This window comes from Cibotium barometz, chromosome 13 (genome assembly GCF_041138505.1).
Source record: "Cibotium barometz isolate CiBa-2024 chromosome 13, ASM4113850v1, whole genome shotgun sequence".
In the NCBI taxonomy this organism is placed as follows: Eukaryota; Viridiplantae; Streptophyta; class Polypodiopsida; order Cyatheales; family Cibotiaceae; genus Cibotium; species Cibotium barometz.
The window spans coordinates 19,854,420-19,877,525 of NC_141058.1; the positions used below are offsets into that span (position 1 = coordinate 19,854,420).

Below are 23,106 nucleotides of genomic sequence, written 5' to 3' on the forward strand. Positions count from 1 at the left end.
TTTTGGCTATAATAAGTTCCTAAATTACTCCTCAAATGATACTTAGTCACCTAGGATCCCTATCTTATGGTAATTCTCACCATACATTTTTGCCAAATATGTATTTTGGGCATACAAAAGTACACCTTTTACAAAATTCTAGGATGTGGCGCACCTGGTAGTTAACTCCGTAGTATGGTACTGGGTGGTTGCAGGATCAGGGTGCCCAGTTTTGTTCACTCAGGCACGCTGTAAATAGTAAAAAAACAGGCATTTATTTACCTTTAGTGGCCAATCTCTCCTAGCTAACGAAGGAAGTTCCTGTCAAGTTCTTTTGTTGGAACGTCACATGCAAAGTTGGGAATATAGTTGCATAATCTAATTAAGCATTAGATAGTTATGGCAAATCCAATGGTTTGATGTTTAATGATCTCTTTTCTGAAATTCTTCCAGGCTATCAGAAGGCCTGCAAATACTAATAATCTAATTAGTAAAATTATATTTTTGATGTAAATCATCTAGAACCTATAGGGACTAGTGTACTTGTATTGGTGCATCTATGGGAAAAAAATTAGATCACTCTAAGTATGGAAAGATCATTTTTTTATTGTTTTATCATATTTTTGGTCAATTTTGATAAATTGGACTAATTTATATTAATTTAAGTTATATTGGGGTTAAATTCTGAGTGTATGTGTATTTTCTATTAGTTTCTTGATCTCGTTTGAAGTACCTTTTCCCCCCAAATTTGTTGTCCAAGAATTGTCCCAGTCCCCAGCATAAGCTGGACAAAACTGGACACCCTGATCTTGCAACAACCCTACTGCGTACACAAAACGGACTACTGTGGTAGTGGGCGAAGTCCTTTTGCACTATATTGATGTGATCTTCATAAAAATTCCTTGTACGTAAAATTTGAAGGAGTATCCACCTTTGAACCTTAAATATAGGTAAAGTATTTGTATCATGAGAACATGGAATGGGTGTGTGTGTGTGTGTGTGTGTGTGTGTGTGTATGTATGTAGAGAGAGAGAGTGAGAGATGCTTCGTCTGTACACATGTGTGTAAAAATACTTGAATAGTGAATCTTATATAAGGTGAAATTTATAGCATACCTATACATGTGTAAACAGAATAGTGAATTGTCATGGTGAATCTCATATAAAGCAAAATCTAGGATGAGACTAACAACGCATAATTTAAAACTATAGTCCTTGCTTTAAGAAGCTATTCTTTTCACATCCAAAAATATTAGTAGTCGTTGCTTTAAGAATCCGTTGTATTCATGTCAAAAATAATAACGCGAAGTACCAACCTATGCTTTTGGAACCCTTTCTTTTGCTATTATTTTATAGGGGTTATGAATGTGTGAAGGACAAGTTGTTCAAGGATGCAATCCTTGGTTCTTAAGGAAACGTTTTTCTCCTCTTCAAAAAATATTAATGGTTACAAGTGCAGAAAGAAATGTTTTTGGAACCCTTCTTTTCCTCTTTATTGAAGAGGAAACGTTTTTCTCCTCTTCAAAAAATATTAATGGTTATAAGTACAGAAAGAAATGTTTTTGGAACCCTTCTTTTCCTCTTTATTGAAGAGAAGTGGGGGCCACAATAGTAGGGCAGCAGCCAGCCAGTGGGTAATTTTTTTTTTCCCTTTACACTAAGGGAAAATCCTACCTATTATTATTATTATCATTAGAGAGCACACACTACCGACATCGACATGGCGGCTCGCGAAGTTCCTCCCACCATCGACATCCAGGGCTTGTTAGGCGACGGGCGCAGCGCTGTGCTGCAGGAGCTTTCCCGTGCGTGCGAGGAGTGGGGCTGCTTCCAGGTATAACACTACCTCCTTATTTACGTCAAGCAGCATATATTTTGTTGAGAGGGAGGTATTCGCTTGATTGATTTATTAATCAGTCAGTATCGTCGTATGATAATAATGAGCAGGTGGTGCATCACGGGGTGCCCGATCGCGTGATCGAGGGCATGTGGGTGGCCGCTCGGAAGTTCTACGAGCAGCCGGCCGAGGCCAAGCGGGCTTTCACAACGACGAGGCGGGACGATGGCATGAACTTCATGAGCAACGAGCTCACAGAGGCCACCAACTGGCTGGAAATCGTGAAGGTGCGCCGCCGCCCGGGCATCTGCGACGGCTTCCAAGACGCCCGTGAAATCTTCGGGTAGTGCCTTGAACTGTTATTAGGGGTCATTAATTGAGGATTACTTTTGTTTAATAAGGTCGACATTATGCTAGTTAACACTTTGGGTTGATCCGATCATTGCACAAAACATAGAGCTCACTTGCTATAAAAGCAAAGCTCACCATTCTTTTCGGATCTTTGAATAAGGAAATGTATGACCAATGTGGGTCTTGTTTGGATGGTTATGTGTGTAGGGAAAGCCTTCTCGACTTTGGGCATGATCTACAAAAGCTTGGCAATGATTTGTACGATGATGTGTTCGAGAGCCTTATTGGGAAGGAAAGCATGGATAACCACAAAAGCAAAAAAGGGCTTCCCACAATTGAGAGAGTAGTCCTCACCCTCAACTTTTACCCTCCGTGCTTGGACCCCAATGCTGCTACTATCGGCTTCAAAGAGCACACGGACGTGGGCACTCTTACCTGCCTCTTACAAGATGAGGTTGGCGGCTTACAAGTGCAGTCCCCATCTGGTGAATGGGTTGAACTCAAGTATCGACCCAACGTTTTTGTGGTTCTCTTGGCGGATCAAATGGAGGTTTGTGACATCTTCAACCTATGTTATAACCACCTCTCTTAGGATATATATACGATATATTACGGTAGCTCAAAGATATTGGGAGCAAGGAGTGCAGATCAATACTCCCCCTCCTCTTCCCCAAACAACAGGCGCATGGGATCAATACTCCCTTCCCCTCCCCTTTGCCAACAACCACACCTCCCCCACCCCCCTCCCCACCCAACAATTGGATTAAAAAGAAACAAACCTCACGTAATGTGTGAGATATTTATATATTACACTAATATATTACACTAATCCCTCCCTTCTTCCAAAGGAGTGGGATATAAAGAGGTGATAAAAGTAGAGCTAGGCTCTCTCTCAATGTACTTGCCTGTATATTAGGCCTCTCATTTTCAATAAGATATGTTCTCATTTTACAACTTAATCTCGCCCACATAATTCTCATTTAGTTAGTGCATTCTTACTGACTTCAGCTTAGTTTGATTATGCTTAAGAATGAGGTTTAATGTGTGCTCCGATCCACCTTGAATCCAACAAGGTAGGTGTGTGTGTGTGTGTGTGTGTGTGTGTGTGTGATTTGTATAGGTCAAAGGATAAGGCTACTAGCCTACAAATGTATGTACTCATGAAAGGGTTTCATCATTAATCGATCAACCATCATTGAGTCATGTAATACTTTCTCTCAATTGAGCTTTATCATATCATCTCTCTCTCTCTCTCTCTCTCTCTCTCTCTCTCTCTCATGTATCTATCTTAATCACCTTGTGCACAACTCGTGACCACCATGCAATTTGTACAATGCCTAGCCTTTGATATTTTTTTGTGCAAAACCTCAATCAAGGAGTTGCCAAACCTCTCTCTCTCTCTCTCTCTCTCTCTCTCTCTCTCTCTCCCTCTCTCTTTGTGTTTGTGTCTTTGGCATATGTGTCTCACTCACCTTGTGCATAGCTCATGGAATTAATACAATGCCTAGCCTTTGATATTTTTATCACAAAACCTCAATAGAGGACTTGCTAAACCTCCATAACTTGACATTTAGTTGTTTGGTAAAAATATATAAGATCTTGACTAAGAAATGACTCATAAGATGGAAAGCATGTCATAATGACCCATTTGGTGAGAACATTTGGGGCACCTTATCTTGCTATCAACCTTCTCAAAATGACATTACTAAGTACTTGATCTCTTGTGTAAAGATTATTAATGCCTCTTACACATGACCAGCAGTAATGCATGACACTACTAAGTAAGCAATGCATGAAATTACTAAGTACTTCATCTCTTGTGTAAAGATTATTAATGCCTCTTAGACATGACTAGCAGCAATGCTAGCCTTTTGCACATGACTAGTAGCAATGCTCCATCTTCCTAAATTATTATGCTTCTCACTAGATAGAGTTTTCTTGGGCATGAATTTATAACATCCATGAGGCTACTTAAGTGTTAATGTCAAATGAGGCCTTGGCATTTAGCAATGAACTAATCCACCTGAACACTATCTTTGAAAATTTATGTTTGCATCCTGAAAACTCTTAATACAAGGGTGAACTATCAATTGGGACAAAATAACATCTCTAATGGCATGATCCATGGTAGCAGTGACTTATCTGAAATACCTAGCAAAATCATTGTCGAATTTTTTGTCCCTTCTTTTTGCTCACCTCAACATTATGGCATGGCACCTATAGATCCGTAGATCTAGCTCTTTGATGATGCTCCGCAAACCTTAATTATTGTGTAATTGTTTGGACACATGCACTATAGTCTCCTAATGCCATTATATTGCATTGGGAAAGGGCCCTTATTGTTTTCTAGTAATACTATCTATTCTCATTTATAGCAAACCTTGAGGAACAAATTTTAAACTTAAAAGAACATTGATTTTTAAGGTAAAGCATGCTATTAAAAGGTATCAACCACCAAGGTTTTTGGCTATAATAAGTTCCTAAATTACTCCTCAAATGATACTTAGTCACCTAGGATCCCTATCTTATGGTAATTCTCACCATACATTTTTGCCAAATATGTATTTTGGGCATACAAAAGTACACCTTTTACAAAATTCTAGGATGTGGCGCACCTGGTAGTTAACTCCGTAGTATGGTACTGGGTGGTTGCAGGATCAGGGTGCCCAGTTTTGTTCACTCAGGCACGCTGTAAATAGTAAAAAAACAGGCATTTATTTACCTTTAGTGGCCAATCTCTCCTAGCTAACGAAGGAAGTTCCTGTCAAGTTCTTTTGTTGGAACGTCACATGCAAAGTTGGGAATATAGTTGCATAATCTAATTAAGCATTAGATAGTTATGGCAAATCCAATGGTTTGATGTTTAATGATCTCTTTTCTGAAATTCTTCCAGGCTATCAGAAGGCCTGCAAATACTAATAATCTAATTAGTAAAATTATATTTTTGATGTAAATCATCTAGAACCTATAGGGACTAGTGTACTTGTATTGGTGCATCTATGGGAAAAAAATTAGATCACTCTAAGTATGGAAAGATCATTTTTTTATTGTTTTATCATATTTTTGGTCAATTTTGATAAATTGGACTAATTTATATTAATTTAAGTTATATTGGGGTTAAATTCTGAGTGTATGTGTATTTTCTATTAGTTTCTTGATCTCGTTTGAAGTACCTTTTCCCCCCAAATTTGTTGTCCAAGAATTGTCCCAGTCCCCAGCATAAGCTGGATAAAACTGGACACCCTGATCTTGCAACAACCCTACTGCGTATACAAAACGGACTACTGTGGTAGTGGGCGAAGTCCTTTTGCACTATATTGATGTGATCTTCATAAAAATTCCTTGTACGTAAAATTTGAAGGAGTATCCACCTTTGAACCTTAAATATAGGTAAAGTATTTGTATCATGAGAACATGGAATGGGTGTGTGTGTGTGTGTGTGTGTGTGTGTGTGTATGTATGTAGAGAGAGAGAGTGAGAGATGCTTCGTCTGTACACATGTGTGTAAAAATACTTGAATAGTGAATCTTATATAAGGTGAAATTTATAGCATACCTATACATGTGTAAACAGAATAGTGAATTGTCATGGTGAATCTCATATAAAGCAAAATCTAGGATGAGACTAACAACGCATAATTTAAAACTATAGTCCTTGCTTTAAGAAGCTATTCTTTTCACATCCAAAAATATTAGTAGTCGTTGCTTTAAGAATCCGTTGTATTCATGTCAAAAATAATAACGCGAAGTACCAACCTATGCTTTTGGAACCCTTTCTTTTGCTATTATTTTATAGGGGTTATGAATGTGTGAAGGACAAGTTGTTCAAGGATGCAATCCTTGGTTCTTAAGGAAACGTTTTTCTCCTCTTCAAAAAATATTAATGGTTACAAGTGCAGAAAGAAATGTTTTTGGAACCCTTCTTTTCCTCTTTATTGAAGAGGAAACGTTTTTCTCCTCTTCAAAAAATATTAATAGTTATAAGTACAGAAAGAAATGTTTTTGGAACCCTTCTTTTCCTCTTTATTGAAGAGAAGTGGGGGCCACAATAGTAGGGCAGCAGCCAGCCAGTGGGTAATTTTTTTTTTCCCTTTACACTAAGGGAAAATCCTACCTATTATTATTATTATCATTAGAGAGCACACACTACCGACATCGACATGGCGGCTCGCGAAGTTCCTCCCACCATCGACATCCAGGGCTTGTTAGGCGACGGGCGCAGCGCTGTGCTGCAGGAGCTTTCCCGTGCGTGCGAGGAGTGGGGCTGCTTCCAGGTATAACACTACCTCCTTATTTACGTCAAGCAGCATATATTTTGTTGAGAGGGAGGTATTCGCTTGATTGATTTATTAATCAGTCAGTATCGTCGTATGATAATAATGAGCAGGTGGTGCATCACGGGGTGCCCGATCGCGTGATCGAGGGCATGTGGGTGGCCGCTCGGAAGTTCTACGAGCAGCCGGCCGAGGCCAAGCGGGCTTTCACAACGACGAGGCGGGACGATGGCATGAACTTCATGAGCAACGAGCTCACAGAGGCCACCAACTGGCTGGAAATCGTGAAGGTGCGCCGCCGCCCGGGCATCTGCGACGGCTTCCAAGACGCCCGTGAAATCTTCGGGTAGTGCCTTGAACTGTTATTAGGGGTCATTAATTGAGGATTACTTTTGTTTAATAAGGTCGACATTATGCTAGTTAACACTTTGGGTTGATCCGATCATTGCACAAAACATAGAGCTCACTTGCTATAAAAGCAAAGCTCACCATTCTTTTCGGATCTTTGAATAAGGAAATGTATGACCAATGTGGGTCTTGTTTGGATGGTTATGTGTGTAGGGAAAGCCTTCTCGACTTTGGGCATGATCTACAAAAGCTTGGCAATGATTTGTACGATGATGTGTTCGAGAGCCTTATTGGGAAGGAAAGCATGGATAACCACAAAAGCAAAAAAGGGCTTCCCACAATTGAGAGAGTAGTCCTCACCCTCAACTTTTACCCTCCGTGCTTGGACCCCAATGCTGCTACTATCGGCTTCAAAGAGCACACGGACGTGGGCACTCTTACCTGCCTCTTACAAGATGAGGTTGGCGGCTTACAAGTGCAGTCCCCATCTGGTGAATGGGTTGAACTCAAGTATCGACCCAACGTTTTTGTGGTTCTCTTGGCGGATCAAATGGAGGTTTGTGACATCTTCAACCTATGTTATAACCACCTCTCTTAGGATATATATACGATATATTACGGTAGCTCAAAGATATTGGGAGCAAGGAGTGCAGATCAATACTCCCCCTCCTCTTTGCCAAACAACAGGCGCATGGGATCAATACTCCCTTCCCCTCCCCTTTGCCAACAACCACACCTCCCCCACCCCCCTCCCCACCCAACAATTGGATTAAAAAGAAACAAACCTCACGTAATGTGTGAGATATTTATATATTACACTAATATATTACACTAATCCCTCCCTTCTTCCAAAGGAGTGGGATATAAAGAGGTGATAAAAGTAGAGCTAGGCTCTCTCTCAATGTACTTGCCTGTATATTAGGCCTCTCATTTTCAATAAGATATGTTCTCATTTTACAACTTAATCTCGCCCACATAATTCTCATTTAGTTAGTGCATTCTTACTGACTTCAGCTTAGTTTGATTATGCTTAAGAATGAGGTTTAATGTGTGCTCCGATCCACCTTGAATCCAACAAGGTAGGTGTGTGTGTGTGTGTGTGTGTGTGTGTGTGTGATTTGTATAGGTCAAAGGATAAGGCTACTAGCCTACAAATGTATGTACTCATGAAAGGGTTTCATCATTAATCGATCAACCATCATTGAGTCATGTAATACTTTCTCTCAATTGAGCTTTATCATATCATCTCTCTCTCTCTCTCTCTCTCTCTCTCTCTCTCTCTCATGTATCTATCTTAATCACCTTGTGCACAACTCGTGACCACCATGCAATTTGTACAATGCCTAGCCTTTGATATTTTTTTGTGCAAAACCTCAATCAAGGAGTTGCCAAACCTCTCTCTCTCTCTCTCTCTCTCTCTCTCTCTCTCTCTCTCTCTCTTTGTGTTTGTGTCTTTGGCATATGTGTCTCACTCACCTTGTGCATAGCTCATGGAATTAATACAATGCCTAGCCTTTGATATTTTTATCACAAAACCTCAATAGAGGACTTGCTAAACCTCCATAACTTGACATTTAGTTGTTTGGTAAAAATATATAAGATCTTGACTAAGAAATGACTCATAAGATGGAAAGCATGTCATAATGACCCATTTGGTGAGAACATTTGGGGCACCTTATCTTGCTATCAACCTTCTCAAAATGACATTACTAAGTACTTGATCTCTTGTGTAAAGATTATTAATGCCTCTTACACATGACCAGCAGTAATGCATGACACTACTAAGTAAGCAATGCATGAAATTACTAAGTACTTCATCTCTTGTGTAAAGATTATTAATGCCTCTTAGACATGACTAGCATCAATGCTAGCCTTTTGCACATGACTAGTAGCAATGCTCCATCTTCCTAAATTATTATGCTTCTCACTAGATAGAGTTTTCTTGGGCATGAATTTATAACATCCATGAGGCTACTTAAGTGTTAATGTCAAATGAGGCCTTGGCATTTAGCAATGAACTAATCCACCTGAACACTATCTTTGAAAATTTATGTTTGCATCCTGAAAACTCTTAATACAAGGGTGAACTATCAATTGGGACAAAATAACATCTCTAATGGCATGATCCATGGTAGCAGTGACTTATCTGAAATACCTAGCAAAATCATTGTCGAATTTTTTGTCCCTTCTTTTTGCTCACCTCAACATTATGGCATGGCACCTATAGATCCGTAGATCTAGCTCTTTGATGATGCTCCGCAAACCTTAATTATTGTGTAATTGTTTGGACACATGCACTATAGTCTCCTAATGCCATTATATTGCATTGGGAAAGGGCCCTTATTGTTTTCTAGTAATACTATCTATTCTCATTTATAGCAAACCTTGAGGAACAAATTTTAAACTTAAAAGAACATTGATTTTTAAGGTAAAGCATGCTATTAAAAGGTATCAACCACCAAGGTTTTTGGCTATAATAAGTTCCTAAATTACTCCTCAAATGATACTTAGTCACCTAGGATCCCTATCTTATGGTAATTCTCACCATACATTTTTGCCAAATATGTATTTTGGGCATACAAAAGTACACCTTTTACAAAATTCTAGGATGTGGCGCACCTGGTAGTTAACTCCGTAGTATGGTACTGGGTGGTTGCAGGATCAGGGTGCCCAGTTTTGTTCACTCAGGCACGCTGTAAATAGTAAAAAAACAGGCATTTATTTACCTTTAGTGGCCAATCTCTCCTAGCTAACGAAGGAAGTTCCTGTCAAGTTCTTTTGTTGGAACGTCACATGCAAAGTTGGGAATATAGTTGCATAATCTAATTAAGCATTAGATAGTTATGGCAAATCCAATGGTTTGATGTTTAATGATCTCTTTTCTGAAATTCTTCCAGGCTATCAGAAGGCCTGCAAATACTAATAATCTAATTAGTAAAATTATATTTTTGATGTAAATCATCTAGAACCTATAGGGACTAGTGTACTTGTATTGGTGCATCTATGGGAAAAAAATTAGATCACTCTAAGTATGGAAAGATCATTTTTTTATTGTTTTATCATATTTTTGGTCAATTTTGATAAATTGGACTAATTTATATTAATTTAAGTTATATTGGGGTTAAATTCTGAGTGTATGTGTATTTTCTATTAGTTTCTTGATCTCGTTTGAAGTACCTTTTCCCCCCAAATTTGTTGTCCAAGAATTGTCCCAGTCCCCAGCATAAGCTGGATAAAACTGGACACCCTGATCTTGCAACAACCCTACTGCGTATACAAAACGGACTACTGTGGTAGTGGGCGAAGTCCTTTTGCACTATATTGATGTGATCTTCATAAAAATTCCTTGTACGTAAAATTTGAAGGAGTATCCACCTTTGAACCTTAAATATAGGTAAAGTATTTGTATCATGAGAACATGGAATGGGTGTGTGTGTGTGTGTGTGTGTGTGTGTGTGTATGTATGTAGAGAGAGAGAGTGAGAGATGCTTCGTCTGTACACATGTGTGTAAAAATACTTGAATAGTGAATCTTATATAAGGTGAAATTTATAGCATACCTATACATGTGTAAACAGAATAGTGAATTGTCATGGTGAATCTCATATAAAGCAAAATCTAGGATGAGACTAACAACGCATAATTTAAAACTATAGTCCTTGCTTTAAGAAGCTATTCTTTTCACATCCAAAAATATTAGTAGTCGTTGCTTTAAGAATCCGTTGTATTCATGTCAAAAATAATAACGCGAAGTACCAACCTATGCTTTTGGAACCCTTTCTTTTGCTATTATTTTATAGGGGTTATGAATGTGTGAAGGACAAGTTGTTCAAGGATGCAATCCTTGGTTCTTAAGGAAACGTTTTTCTCCTCTTCAAAAAATATTAATGGTTACAAGTGCAGAAAGAAATGTTTTTGGAACCCTTCTTTTCCTCTTTATTGAAGAGGAAACGTTTTTCTCCTCTTCAAAAAATATTAATGGTTATAAGTACAGAAAGAAATGTTTTTGGAACCCTTCTTTTCCTCTTTATTGAAGAGAAGTGGGGGCCACAATAGTAGGGCAGCAGCCAGCCAGTGGGTAATTTTTTTTTTCCCTTTACACTAAGGGAAAATCCTACCTATTATTATTATTATCATTAGAGAGCACACACTACCGACATCGACATGGCGGCTCGCGAAGTTCCTCCCACCATCGACATCCAGGGCTTGTTAGGCGACGGGCGCAGCGCTGTGCTGCAGGAGCTTTCCCGTGCGTGCGAGGAGTGGGGCTGCTTCCAGGTATAACACTACCTCCTTATTTACGTCAAGCAGCATATATTTTGTTGAGAGGGAGGTATTCGCTTGATTGATTTATTAATCAGTCAGTATCGTCGTATGATAATAATGAGCAGGTGGTGCATCACGGGGTGCCCGATCGCGTGATCGAGGGCATGTGGGTGGCCGCTCGGAAGTTCTACGAGCAGCCGGCCGAGGCCAAGCGGGCTTTCACAACGACGAGGCGGGACGATGGCATGAACTTCATGAGCAACGAGCTCACAGAGGCCACCAACTGGCTGGAAATCGTGAAGGTGCGCCGCCGCCCGGGCATCTGCGACGGCTTCCAAGACGCCCGTGAAATCTTCGGGTAGTGCCTTGAACTGTTATTAGGGGTCATTAATTGAGGATTACTTTTGTTTAATAAGGTCGACATTATGCTAGTTAACACTTTGGGTTGATCCGATCATTGCACAAAACATAGAGCTCACTTGCTATAAAAGCAAAGCTCACCATTCTTTTCGGATCTTTGAATAAGGAAATGTATGACCAATGTGGGTCTTGTTTGGATGGTTATGTGTGTAGGGAAAGCCTTCTCGACTTTGGGCATGATCTACAAAAGCTTGGCAATGATTTGTACGATGATGTGTTCGAGAGCCTTATTGGGAAGGAAAGCATGGATAACCACAAAAGCAAAAAAGGGCTTCCCACAATTGAGAGAGTAGTCCTCACCCTCAACTTTTACCCTCCGTGCTTGGACCCCAATGCTGCTACTATCGGCTTCAAAGAGCACACGGACGTGGGCACTCTTACCTGCCTCTTACAAGATGAGGTTGGCGGCTTACAAGTGCAGTCCCCATCTGGTGAATGGGTTGAACTCAAGTATCGACCCAACGTTTTTGTGGTTCTCTTGGCGGATCAAATGGAGGTTTGTGACATCTTCAACCTATGTTATAACCACCTCTCTTAGGATATATATACGATATATTACGGTAGCTCAAAGATATTGGGAGCAAGGAGTGCAGATCAATACTCCCCCTCCTCTTCCCCAAACAACAGGCGCATGGGATCAATACTCCCTTCCCCTCCCCTTTGCCAACAACCACACCTCCCCCACCCCCCTCCCCACCCAACAATTGGATTAAAAAGAAACAAACCTCACGTAATGTGTGAGATATTTATATATTACACTAATATATTACACTAATCCCTCCCTTCTTCCAAAGGAGTGGGATATAAAGAGGTGATAAAAGTAGAGCTAGGCTCTCTCTCAATGTACTTGCCTGTATATTAGGCCTCTCATTTTCAATAAGATATGTTCTCATTTTACAACTTAATCTCGCCCACATAATTCTCATTTAGTTAGTGCATTCTTACTGACTTCAGCTTAGTTTGATTATGCTTAAGAATGAGGTTTAATGTGTGCTCCGATCCACCTTGAATCCAACAAGGTAGGTGTGTGTGTGTGTGTGTGTGTGTGTGTGTGTGATTTGTATAGGTCAAAGGATAAGGCTACTAGCCTACAAATGTATGTACTCATGAAAGGGTTTCATCATTAATCGATCAACCATCATTGAGTCATGTAATACTTTCTCTCAATTGAGCTTTATCATATCATCTCTCTCTCTCTCTCTCTCTCTCTCTCTCTCTCTCATGTATCTATCTTAATCACCTTGTGCACAACTCGTGACCACCATGCAATTTGTACAATGCCTAGCCTTTGATATTTTTTTGTGCAAAACCTCAATCAAGGAGTTGCCAAACCTCTCTCTCTCTCTCTCTCTCTCTCTCTCTCTCTCTCTCTCTCTCTCTTTGTGTTTGTGTCTTTGGCATATGTGTCTCACTCACCTTGTGCATAGCTCATGGAATTAATACAATGCCTAGCCTTTGATATTTTTATCACAAAACCTCAATAGAGGACTTGCTAAACCTCCATAACTTGACATTTAGTTGTTTGGTAAAAATATATAAGATCTTGACTAAGAAATGACTCATAAGATGGAAAGCATGTCATAATGACCCATTTGGTGAGAACATTTGGGGCACCTTATCTTGCTATCAACCTTCTCAAAATGACATTACTAAGTACTTGATCTCTTGTGTAAAGATTATTAATGCCTCTTACACATGACCAGCAGTAATGCATGACACTACTAAGTAAGCAATGCATGAAATTACTAAGTACTTCATCTCTTGTGTAAAGATTATTAATGCCTCTTAGACATGACTAGCAGCAATGCTAGCCTTTTGCACATGACTAGTAGCAATGCTCCATCTTCCTAAATTATTATGCTTCTCACTAGATAGAGTTTTCTTGGGCATGAATTTATAACATCCATGAGGCTACTTAAGTGTTAATGTCAAATGAGGCCTTGGCATTTAGCAATGAACTAATCCACCTGAACACTATCTTTGAAAATTTATGTTTGCATCCTGAAAACTCTTAATACAAGGGTGAACTATCAATTGGGACAAAATAACATCTCTAATGGCATGATCCATGGTAGCAGTGACTTATCTGAAATACCTAGCAAAATCATTGTCGAATTTTTTGTCCCTTCTTTTTGCTCACCTCAACATTATGGCATGGCACCTATAGATCTGTAGATCTAGCTCTTTGATGATGCTCCGCAAACCTTAATTATTGTGTAATTGTTTGGACACATGCACTATAGTCTCCTAATGCCATTATATTGCATTGGGAAAGGGCCCTTATTGTTTTCTAGTAATACTATCTATTCTCATTTATAGCAAACCTTGAGGAACAAATTTCAAACTTAAAAGAACATTGATTTTTAAGGTAAAGCATGCTATTAAAAGGTATCAACCACCAAGGTTTTTGGCTATAATAAGTTCCTAAATTACTCCTCAAATGATACTTAGTCACCTAGGATCCCTATCTTATGGTAATTCTCACCATACATTTTTGCCAAATATGTATTTTGGGCATACAAAAGTACACCTTTTACAAAATTCTAGGATGTGGCGCACCTGGTAGTTGACTCCGTAGTATGGTACTGCGTACACAAAACGGGCTACTGTGGTAGTGGACGAAGTCCTTTTGCACTATATTGATGTGATCTTCATAAAAATTCCTTGTATGTAAAATTTGAAGGAGTATCCACCTTTGAACCTTAAATATAGGTAAAGTATTTGTATCATGAGAACATGAAATGGGTGTGTGTGTGTGTGTGTGTGTGTAGAGAGAGAGAGTGAGAGATGCTTCGTCTGTACACATGTGTGTAAAAATACTTGAATAGTGAATCTTATATAAGGTGAAATTTATAGCATACCTATACATGTGTAAACAGAATAGTGAATGTCATGGTGAATCTCATATAAGGCAAAATCTAGGATGAGACTAACAACGCATAATTTAAAACTATAGTCCTTGCTTTAAGAAGCTATTCTTTTCACGTCCAAAAATATTAGTAGTCGTTGCTTTAAGAATCCGTTGTATTCATGTCAAAAATAATAACTTGAAGTACCAACCTATGCTTTTGGAACCCTTTCTTTTGCTATTATTTTATAAGGGTTATGAATGTGTGAAGGACAAGTTGTTCAAGGATGCAATCCTTGGTTCTTAAGGAAACGTTTTTCTCCTCTTCAAAAAATATTAATGGTTACAAGTACAGAAAGAAATGTTTTTGGAACCCTTCTTTTCCTCTTTATTGAAGAGGAAACGTTTTTCTCCTCTTCAAAAAATATTAATGGTTATAAGTACAAAAAGAAATGTTTTTGGAACCCTTCTTTTCCTCTTTATTGAAGAGAAGTGGGGGCCACAATAGCAGAAATTAAACTTGCTTTTCTAACCAATGAAACAAAGGACAACCATCAAGTTGAAACGGTTTTTATTGAAAAAATGCATACGTTACCCACCATGGTCTTATAACTGAAACTTAAAAATTGTTGAATCAATAAATTCAAGCCTTAGCAAATTACAACCAACCGGATTTTCTCAATTTAAGAAGTTGATATTTACATTGAAGGACAGTTTTTTCTTTTTACACTAAGGGAAAATCCTAACTATTAGAGAGCACACCCATCATAACTTGTCCTGCTGTGCTGTGTGGCTATTAGAGAGCACACCCATAACTTGTCCTGTATCTGGTGCTGTGCTGTGTGGTGGCACACCCATAACTTATCCTTTATCTCGTGCAGCAGCCAATAGTTTTTCATTAAAAAAAAACAACCATTAGAGAGCACACCCATCACTATCTCGTGCTATGATGTGTGGCACAGCACACCCCACCCATAACTTATCCTTTTATCTCGTGCTATGATGTGTGGCACAGCACACCCCACCCATAACTTATCCTTTTATCTCGTGCAGCAGCCAGCCAGTGGGTAATTTTTTTTTTCCCTTTACACTAAGGGAAAATCCTACCTATTATTATTATTATCATTAGAGAGCACACACTACCGACATCGACATGGCGGCTCGCGAAGTTCCTCCCACCATCGACATCCAGGGCTTGTTAGGCGACGGGCGCAGCGCTGTGCTGCAGGAGCTTTCCCGTGCGTGCGAGGAGTGGGGCTGCTTCCAGGTATAACACTACCTCCTTATTTACGTCAAGCAGCATATATTTTGTTGAGAGGGAGGTATTCGCTTGATTGATTTATTAATCAGTCAGTATCGTCGTATGATAATAATGAGCAGGTGGTGCATCACGGGGTGCCCGATCGCGTGATCGAGGGCATGTGGGTGGCCGCTCGGAAGTTCTACGAGCAGCCGGCCGAGGCCAAGCGGGCTTTCACAACGACGAGGCGGGACGATGGCATGAACTTCATGAGCAACGAGCTCACAGAGGCCACCAACTGGCTGGAAATCGTGAAGGTGCGCCGCCGCCCGGGCATCTGCGACGGCTTCCAAGACGCCCGTGAAATCTTCGGGTAGTGCCTTGAACTGTTATTAGGGGTCATTAATTGAGGATTACTTTTGTTTAATAAGGTCGACATTATGCTAGTTAACACTTTGGGTTGATCCGATCATTGCACAAAACATAGAGCTCACTTGCTATAAAAGCAAAGCTCACCATTCTTTTCGGATCTTTGAATAAGGAAATGTATGACCAATGTGGGTCTTGTTTGGATGGTTATGTGTGTAGGGAAAGCCTTCTCGACTTTGGGCATGATCTACAAAAGCTTGGCAATGATTTGTACGATGATGTGTTCGAGAGCCTTATTGGGAAGGAAAGCATGGATAACCACAAAAGCAAAAAAGGGCTTCCCACAATTGAGAGAGTAGTCCTCACCCTCAACTTTTACCCTCCGTGCTTGGACCCCAATGCTGCTACTATCGGCTTCAAAGAGCACACGGACGTGGGCACTCTTACCTGCCTCTTACAAGATGAGGTTGGCGGCTTACAAGTGCAGTCCCCATCTGGTGAATGGGTTGAACTCAAGTATCGACCCAACGTTTTTGTGGTTCTCTTGGCGGATCAAATGGAGGTTTGTGACATCTTCAACCTATGTTATAACCACCTCTCTTAGGATATATATACGATATATTACGGTAGCTCAAAGATATTGGGAGCAAGGAGTGCAGATCAATACTCCCCCTCCTCTTTGCCAAACAACAGGCGCATGGGATCAATACTCCCTTCCCCTCCCCTTTGCCAACAACCACACCTCCCCCACCCCCCTCCCCACCCAACAATTGGATTAAAAAGAAACAAACCTCACGTAATGTGTGAGATATTTATATATTACACTAATATATTACACTAATCCCTCCCTTCTTCCAAAGGAGTGGGATATAAAGAGGTGATAAAAGTAGAGCTAGGCTCTCTCTCAATGTACTTGCCTGTATATTAGGCCTCTCATTTTCAATAAGATATGTTCTCATTTTACAACTTAATCTCGCCCACATAATTCTCATTTAGTTAGTGCATTCTTACTGACTTCAGCTTAGTTTGATTATGCTTAAGAATGAGGTTTAATGTGTGCTCCGATCCACCTTGAATCCAACAAGGTAGGTGTGTGTGTGTGTGTGTGTGTGTGTGTGTGTGATTTGTATAGGTCAAAGGATAAGGCTACTAGCCTACAAATGTATGTACTCATGAAAGGGTTTCATCATTAATCGATCAACCATCATTGAGTCATGTAATACTTTCTCTCAATTGAGCTTTATCATATCATCTCTCTCTCTCTCTCTCTCTCTCTCTCTCTCTCTCATGTATCTATCTTAATCACCTTGTGCACAACTCGTGACCACCATGCAATTTGTACAATGCCTAGCCTTTGATATTTTTTTGTGCAAAACCTCAATCAAGGAGTTGCCAAACCTCTCTCTCTCTCTCTCTCTCTCTCTCTCTCTCTCTCTCTCTCTCTCTCTTGTGTTTGTGTCTTTGGCATATGTGTCTCACTCACCTTGTGCATAGCTCATGGAATTAATACAATGCCTAGCCTTTGATATTTTTATCACAAAACCTCAATAGAGGACTTGCTAAACCTCCATAACTTGACATTTAGTTGTTTGGTAAAAATATATAAGATCTTGACTAAGAAATGACTCATAAGATGGAAAGCATGTCATAATGACCCATTTGGTGAGAACATTTGGGGCACCTTATCTTGCTATCAACCTTCTCAAAATGACATTACTAAGTACTTGATCTCTTGTGTAAAGATTATTAATGCCTCTTACACATGACCAGCAGTAATGCATGACACTACTAAGTAAGCAATGCATGAAATTACTAAGTACTTCATCTCTTGTGTAAAGATTATTAATGCCTCTTAGACATGACTAGCAGCAATGCTAGCCTTTTGCACATGACTAGTAGCAATGCTCCATCTTCCTAAATTATTATGCTTCTCACTAGATAGAGTTTTCTTGGGCATGAATTTATAACATCCATGAGGCTACTTAAGTGTTAATGTCAAATGAGGCCTTGGCATTTAGCAATGAACTAATCCACCTGAACACTATCTTTGAAAATTTATGTTTGCATCCTGAAAACTCTTAATACAAGGGTGAACTATCAATTGGGACAAAATAACATCTCTAATGGCATGATCCATGGTAGCAGTGACTTATCTGAAATACCTAGCAAAATCATTGTCGAATTTTTTGTCCCTTCTTTTTGCTCACCTCAACATTATGGCATGGCACCTATAGATCCGTAGATCTAGCTCTTTGATGATGCTCCGCAAACCTTAATTATTGTGTAATTGTTTGGACACATGCACTATAGTCTCCTAATGCCATTATATTGCATTGGGAAAGGGCCCTTATTGTTTTCTAGTAATACTATCTATTCTCATTTATAGCAAACCTTGAGGAACAAATTTTAAACTTAAAAGAACATTGATTTTTAAGGTAAAGCATGCTATTAAAAGGTATCAACCACCAAGGTTTTTGGCTATAATAAGTTCCTAAATTACTCCTCAAATGATACTTAGTCACCTAGGATCCCTATCTTATGGTAATTCTCACCATACATTTTTGCCAAATATGTATTTTGGGCATACAAAAGTACACCTTTTACAAAATTCTAGGATGTGGCGCACCTGGTAGTTAACTCCGTAGTATGGTACTGGGTGGTTGCAGGATCAGGGTGCCCAGTTTTGTTCACTCAGGCACGCTGTAAATAGTAAAAAAACAGGCATTTATTTACCTTTAGTGGCCAATCTCTCCTAGCTAACGAAGGAAGTTCCTGTCAAGTTCTTTTGTTGGAACGTCACATGCAAAGTTGGGAATATAGTTGCATAATCTAATTAAGCATTAGATAGTTATGGCAAATCCAATGGTTTGATGTTTAATGATCTCTTTTCTGAAATTCTTCCAGGCTATCAGAAGGCCTGCAAATACTAATAATCTAATTAGTAAAATTATATTTTTGATGTAAATCATCTAGAACCTATAGGGACTAGTGTACTTGTATTGGTGCATCTATGGGAAAAAAATTAGATCACTCTAAGTATGGAAAGATCATTTTTTTATTGTTTTATCATATTTTTGGTCAATTTTGATAAATTGGACTAATTTATATTAATTTAAGTTATATTGGGGTTAAATTCTGAGTGTATGTGTATTTTCTATTAGTTTCTTGATCTCGTTTGAAGTACCTTTTCCCCCCAAATTTGTTGTCCAAGAATTGTCCCAGTCCCCAGCATAAGCTGGATAAAACTGGACACCCTGATCTTGCAACAACCCTACTGCGTATACAAAACGGACTACTGTGGTAGTGGGCGAAGTCCTTTTGCACTATATTGATGTGATCTTCATAAAAATTCCTTGTACGTAAAATTTGAAGGAGTATCCACCTTTGAACCTTAAATATAGGTAAAGTATTTGTATCATGAGAACATGGAATGGGTGTGTGTGTGTGTGTGTGTGTGTGTGTGTGTATGTATGTAGAGAGAGAGAGTGAGAGATGCTTCGTCTGTACACATGTGTGTAAAAATACTTGAATAGTGAATCTTATATAAGGTGAAATTTATAGCATACCTATACATGTGTAAACAGAATAGTGAATTGTCATGGTGAATCTCATATAAAGCAAAATCTAGGATGAGACTAACAACGCATAATTTAAAACTATAGTCCTTGCTTTAAGAAGCTATTCTTTTCACATCCAAAAATATTAGTAGTCGTTGCTTTAAGAATCCGTTGTATTCATGTCAAAAATAATAACGCGAAGTACCAACCTATGCTTTTGGAACCCTTTCTTTTGCTATTATTTTATAGGGGTTATGAATGTGTGAAGGACAAGTTGTTCAAGGATGCAATCCTTGGTTCTTAAGGAAACGTTTTTCTCCTCTTCAAAAAATATTAATGGTTACAAGTGCAGAAAGAAATGTTTTTGGAACCCTTCTTTTCCTCTTTATTGAAGAGGAAACGTTTTTCTCCTCTTCAAAAAATATTAATGGTTATAAGTACAGAAAGAAATGTTTTTGGAACCCTTCTTTTCCTCTTTATTGAAGAGAAGTGGGGGCCACAATAGTAGGGCAGCAGCCAGCCAGTGGGTAATTTTTTTTTTCCCTTTACACTAAGGGAAAATCCTACCTATTATTATTATTATCATTAGAGAGCACACACTACCGACATCGACATGGCGGCTCGCGAAGTTCCTCCCACCATCGACATCCAGGGCTTGTTAGGCGACGGGCGCAGCGCTGTGCTGCAGGAGCTTTCCCGTGCGTGCGAGGAGTGGGGCTGCTTCCAGGTATAACACTACCTCCTTATTTACGTCAAGCAGCATATATTTTGTTGAGAGGGAGGTATTCGCTTGATTGATTTATTAATCAGTCAGTATCGTCGTATGATAATAATGAGCAGGTGGTGCATCACGGGGTGCCCGATCGCGTGATCGAGGGCATGTGGGTGGCCGCTCGGAAGTTCTACGAGCAGCCGGCCGAGGCCAAGCGGGCTTTCACAACGACGAGGCGGGACGATGGCATGAACTTCATGAGCAACGAGCTCACAGAGGCCACCAACTGGCTGGAAATCGTGAAGGTGCGCCGCCGCCCGGGCATCTGCGACGGCTTCCAAGACGCCCGTGAAATCTTCGGGTAGTGCCTTGAACTGTTATTAGGGGTCATTAATTGAGGATTACTTTTGTTTAATAAGGTCGACATTATGCTAGTTAACACTTTGGGTTGATCCGATCATTGCACAAAACATAGAGCTCACTTGCTATAAAAGCAAAGCTCACCATTCTTTTCGGATCTTTGAATAAGGAAATGTATGACCAATGTGGGTCTTGTTTGGATGGTTATGTGTGTAGGGAAAGCCTTCTCGACTTTGGGCATGATCTACAAAAGCTTGGCAATGATTTGTACGATGCTGTGTTCGAGAGCCTTATTGGGAAGGAAAGCATGGATAACCACAAAAGCAAAAAAGGGCTTCCCACAATTGAGAGAGTAGTCCTCACCCTCAACTTTTACCCTCCGTGCTTGGACCCCAATGCTGCTACTATCGGCTTCAAAGAGCACACGGACGTGGGCACTCTTACCTGCCTCTTACAAGATGAGGTTGGCGGCTTACAAGTGCAGTCCCCATCTGGTGAATGGGTTGAACTCAAGTATCGACCCAACGTTTTTGTGGTTCTCTTGGCGGATCAAATGGAGGTTTGTGACATCTTCAACCTATGTTATAACCACCTCTCTTAGGATATATATACGATATATTACGGTAGCTCAAAGATATTGGGAGCAAGGAGTGCAGATCAATACTCCCCCTCCTCTTTGCCAAACAACAGGCGCATGGGATCAATACTCCCTTCCCCTCCCCTTTGCCAACAACCACACCTCCCCCACCCCCCTCCCCACCCAACAATTGGATTAAAAAGAAACAAACCTCACGTAATGTGTGAGATATTTATATATTACACTAATATATTACACTAATCCCTCCCTTCTTCCAAAGGAGTGGGATATAAAGAGGTGATAAAAGTAGAGCTAGGCTCTCTCTCAATGTACTTGCCTGTATATTAGGCCTCTCATTTTCAATAAGATATGTTCTCATTTTACAACTTAATCTCGCCCACATAATTCTCATTTAGTTAGTGCATTCTTACTGACTTCAGCTTAGTTTGATTATGCTTAAGAATGAGGTTTAATGTGTGCTCCGATCCACCTTGAATCCAACAAGGTAGGTGTGTGTGTGTGTGTGTGTGTGTGTGTGTGTGTGATTTGTATAGGTCAAAGGATAAGGCTACTAGCCTACAAATGTATGTACTCATGAAAGGGTTTCATCATTAATCGATCAACCATCATTGAGTCATGTAATACTTTCTCTCAATTGAGCTTTATCATATCATCTCTCTCTCTCTCTCTCTCTCTCTCTCTCTCTCTCTCTCTCTCATGTATCTATCTTAATCACCTTGTGCACAACTCGTGACCACCATGCAATTTGTACAATGCCTAGCCTTTGATATTTTTTTGTGCAAAACCTCAATCAAGGAGTTGCCAAACCTCTCTCTCTCTCTCTCTCTCTCTCTCTCTCTCTCTCTCTTTGTGTTTGTGTCTTTGGCATATGTGTCTCACTCACCTTGTGCATAGCTCATGGAATTAATACAATGCCTAGCCTTTGATATTTTTATCACAAAACCTCAATAGAGGACTTGCTAAACCTCCATAACTTGACATTTAGTTGTTTGGTAAAAATATATAAGATCTTGACTAAGAAATGACTCATAAGATGGAAAGCATGTCATAATGACCCATTTGGTGAGAACATTTGGGGCACCTTATCTTGCTATCAACCTTCTCAAAATGACATTACTAAGTACTTGATCTCTTGTGTAAAGATTATTAATGCCTCTTACACATGACCAGCAGTAATGCATGACACTACTAAGTAAGCAATGCATGAAATTACTAAGTACTTCATCTCTTGTGTAAAGATTATTAATGCCTCTTAGACATGACTAGCAGCAATGCTAGCCTTTTGCACATGACTAGTAGCAATGCTCCATCTTCCTAAATTATTATGCTTCTCACTAGATAGAGTTTTCTTGGGCATGAATTTATAACATCCATGAGGCTACTTAAGTGTTAATGTCAAATGAGGCCTTGGCATTTAGCAATGAACTAATCCACCTGAACACTATCTTTGAAAATTTATGTTTGCATCCTGAAAACTCTTAATACAAGGGTGAACTATCAATTGGGACAAAATAACATCTCTAATGGCATGATCCATGGTAGCAGTGACTTATTTGAAATACCTAGCAAAATCATTGTCGAATTTTTTGTCCCTTCTTTTTGCTCACCTCAACATTATGGCATGGCACCTATAGATCCGTAGATCTAGCTCTTTGATGATGCTCCGCAAACCTTAATTATTGTGTAATTGTTTGGACACATGCACTATAGTCTCCTAATGCCATTATATTGCATTGGGAAAGGGCCCTTATTGTTTTCTAGTAATACTATCTATTCTCATTTATAGCAAACCTTGAGGAACAAATTTTAAACTTAAAAGAACATTGATTTTTAAGGTAAAGCATGCTATTAAAAGGTATCAACCACCAAGGTTTTTGGCTATAATAAGTTCCTAAATTACTCCTCAAATGATACTTAGTCACCTAGGATCCCTATCTTATGGTAATTCTC

General features: G+C 39.5%; 5 protein-coding genes across 5 annotated transcripts; all 5 read left to right on the forward strand.

Moving 5' to 3' along the window:
* The first annotated feature begins 1,698 nt into the window (after positions 1–1,698).
* LOC147632463 (fe(II)/2-oxoglutarate-dependent dioxygenase 4-like) lies at positions 1,699–2,758 on the forward strand. Its single transcript, XM_086806980.1, has 3 exons — positions 1,699–1,812; positions 1,896–2,158; positions 2,374–2,758. Exons 1-3 carry the CDS (start codon positions 1,699–1,701, stop codon positions 2,756–2,758), a joined length of 762 nt encoding a protein of 253 aa, XP_086663106.1.
* A 3,567-nt stretch (positions 2,759–6,325) lies between these two features.
* LOC147632464 (fe(II)/2-oxoglutarate-dependent dioxygenase 4-like) lies at positions 6,326–7,385 on the forward strand. The gene is made up of 3 exons (XM_086806981.1): positions 6,326–6,439; positions 6,523–6,785; positions 7,001–7,385. The coding sequence occupies exons 1-3, from the start codon at positions 6,326–6,328 to the stop codon at positions 7,383–7,385; spliced, it is 762 nt and encodes a 253-aa protein (XP_086663107.1).
* Positions 7,386–10,950: 3,565 nt separating this feature from the next.
* Positions 10,951–12,010, forward strand: LOC147632465 (fe(II)/2-oxoglutarate-dependent dioxygenase 4-like). The gene is made up of 3 exons (XM_086806982.1): positions 10,951–11,064; positions 11,148–11,410; positions 11,626–12,010. The coding sequence occupies exons 1-3, from the start codon at positions 10,951–10,953 to the stop codon at positions 12,008–12,010; spliced, it is 762 nt and encodes a 253-aa protein (XP_086663108.1).
* A 3,463-nt stretch (positions 12,011–15,473) lies between these two features.
* On the forward strand, positions 15,474–16,533 carry LOC147632466 (fe(II)/2-oxoglutarate-dependent dioxygenase 4-like). The gene is made up of 3 exons (XM_086806983.1): positions 15,474–15,587; positions 15,671–15,933; positions 16,149–16,533. The coding sequence occupies exons 1-3, from the start codon at positions 15,474–15,476 to the stop codon at positions 16,531–16,533; spliced, it is 762 nt and encodes a 253-aa protein (XP_086663109.1).
* Positions 16,534–20,099: 3,566 nt separating this feature from the next.
* On the forward strand, positions 20,100–21,159 carry LOC147632467 (fe(II)/2-oxoglutarate-dependent dioxygenase 4-like). Its single transcript, XM_086806984.1, has 3 exons — positions 20,100–20,213; positions 20,297–20,559; positions 20,775–21,159. The coding sequence occupies exons 1-3, from the start codon at positions 20,100–20,102 to the stop codon at positions 21,157–21,159; spliced, it is 762 nt and encodes a 253-aa protein (XP_086663110.1).
* The last annotated feature ends 1,947 nt before the right edge of the window (positions 21,160–23,106 follow it).

Excerpts from the sequence above, each read along its gene's own strand:
- LOC147632463 (XM_086806980.1), top strand. The coding sequence starts at position 1,699 with ATGGCGGCTCGCGAAGTTCCTCCCACCATCGACATCCAGGGCTTGTTA. Across the intron at positions 1,813-1,895 it reads AGGAGTGGGGCTGCTTCCAG|TCAGTATCGTCGTATGATAA; the intron begins GTATAACACTAC and ends TTTATTAATCAG. Across the intron at positions 2,159-2,373 it reads GACGCCCGTGAAATCTTCGG|GGAAAGCCTTCTCGACTTTG; the intron begins GTAGTGCCTTGA and ends TTATGTGTGTAG.
- LOC147632464 (XM_086806981.1), top strand. The coding sequence starts at position 6,326 with ATGGCGGCTCGCGAAGTTCCTCCCACCATCGACATCCAGGGCTTGTTA. Across the intron at positions 6,440-6,522 it reads AGGAGTGGGGCTGCTTCCAG|TCAGTATCGTCGTATGATAA; the intron begins GTATAACACTAC and ends TTTATTAATCAG. Across the intron at positions 6,786-7,000 it reads GACGCCCGTGAAATCTTCGG|GGAAAGCCTTCTCGACTTTG; the intron begins GTAGTGCCTTGA and ends TTATGTGTGTAG.
- LOC147632465 (XM_086806982.1), top strand. The coding sequence starts at position 10,951 with ATGGCGGCTCGCGAAGTTCCTCCCACCATCGACATCCAGGGCTTGTTA. Across the intron at positions 11,065-11,147 it reads AGGAGTGGGGCTGCTTCCAG|TCAGTATCGTCGTATGATAA; the intron begins GTATAACACTAC and ends TTTATTAATCAG. Across the intron at positions 11,411-11,625 it reads GACGCCCGTGAAATCTTCGG|GGAAAGCCTTCTCGACTTTG; the intron begins GTAGTGCCTTGA and ends TTATGTGTGTAG.
- LOC147632466 (XM_086806983.1), top strand. The coding sequence starts at position 15,474 with ATGGCGGCTCGCGAAGTTCCTCCCACCATCGACATCCAGGGCTTGTTA. Across the intron at positions 15,588-15,670 it reads AGGAGTGGGGCTGCTTCCAG|TCAGTATCGTCGTATGATAA; the intron begins GTATAACACTAC and ends TTTATTAATCAG. Across the intron at positions 15,934-16,148 it reads GACGCCCGTGAAATCTTCGG|GGAAAGCCTTCTCGACTTTG; the intron begins GTAGTGCCTTGA and ends TTATGTGTGTAG.
- LOC147632467 (XM_086806984.1), top strand. The coding sequence starts at position 20,100 with ATGGCGGCTCGCGAAGTTCCTCCCACCATCGACATCCAGGGCTTGTTA. Across the intron at positions 20,214-20,296 it reads AGGAGTGGGGCTGCTTCCAG|TCAGTATCGTCGTATGATAA; the intron begins GTATAACACTAC and ends TTTATTAATCAG. Across the intron at positions 20,560-20,774 it reads GACGCCCGTGAAATCTTCGG|GGAAAGCCTTCTCGACTTTG; the intron begins GTAGTGCCTTGA and ends TTATGTGTGTAG.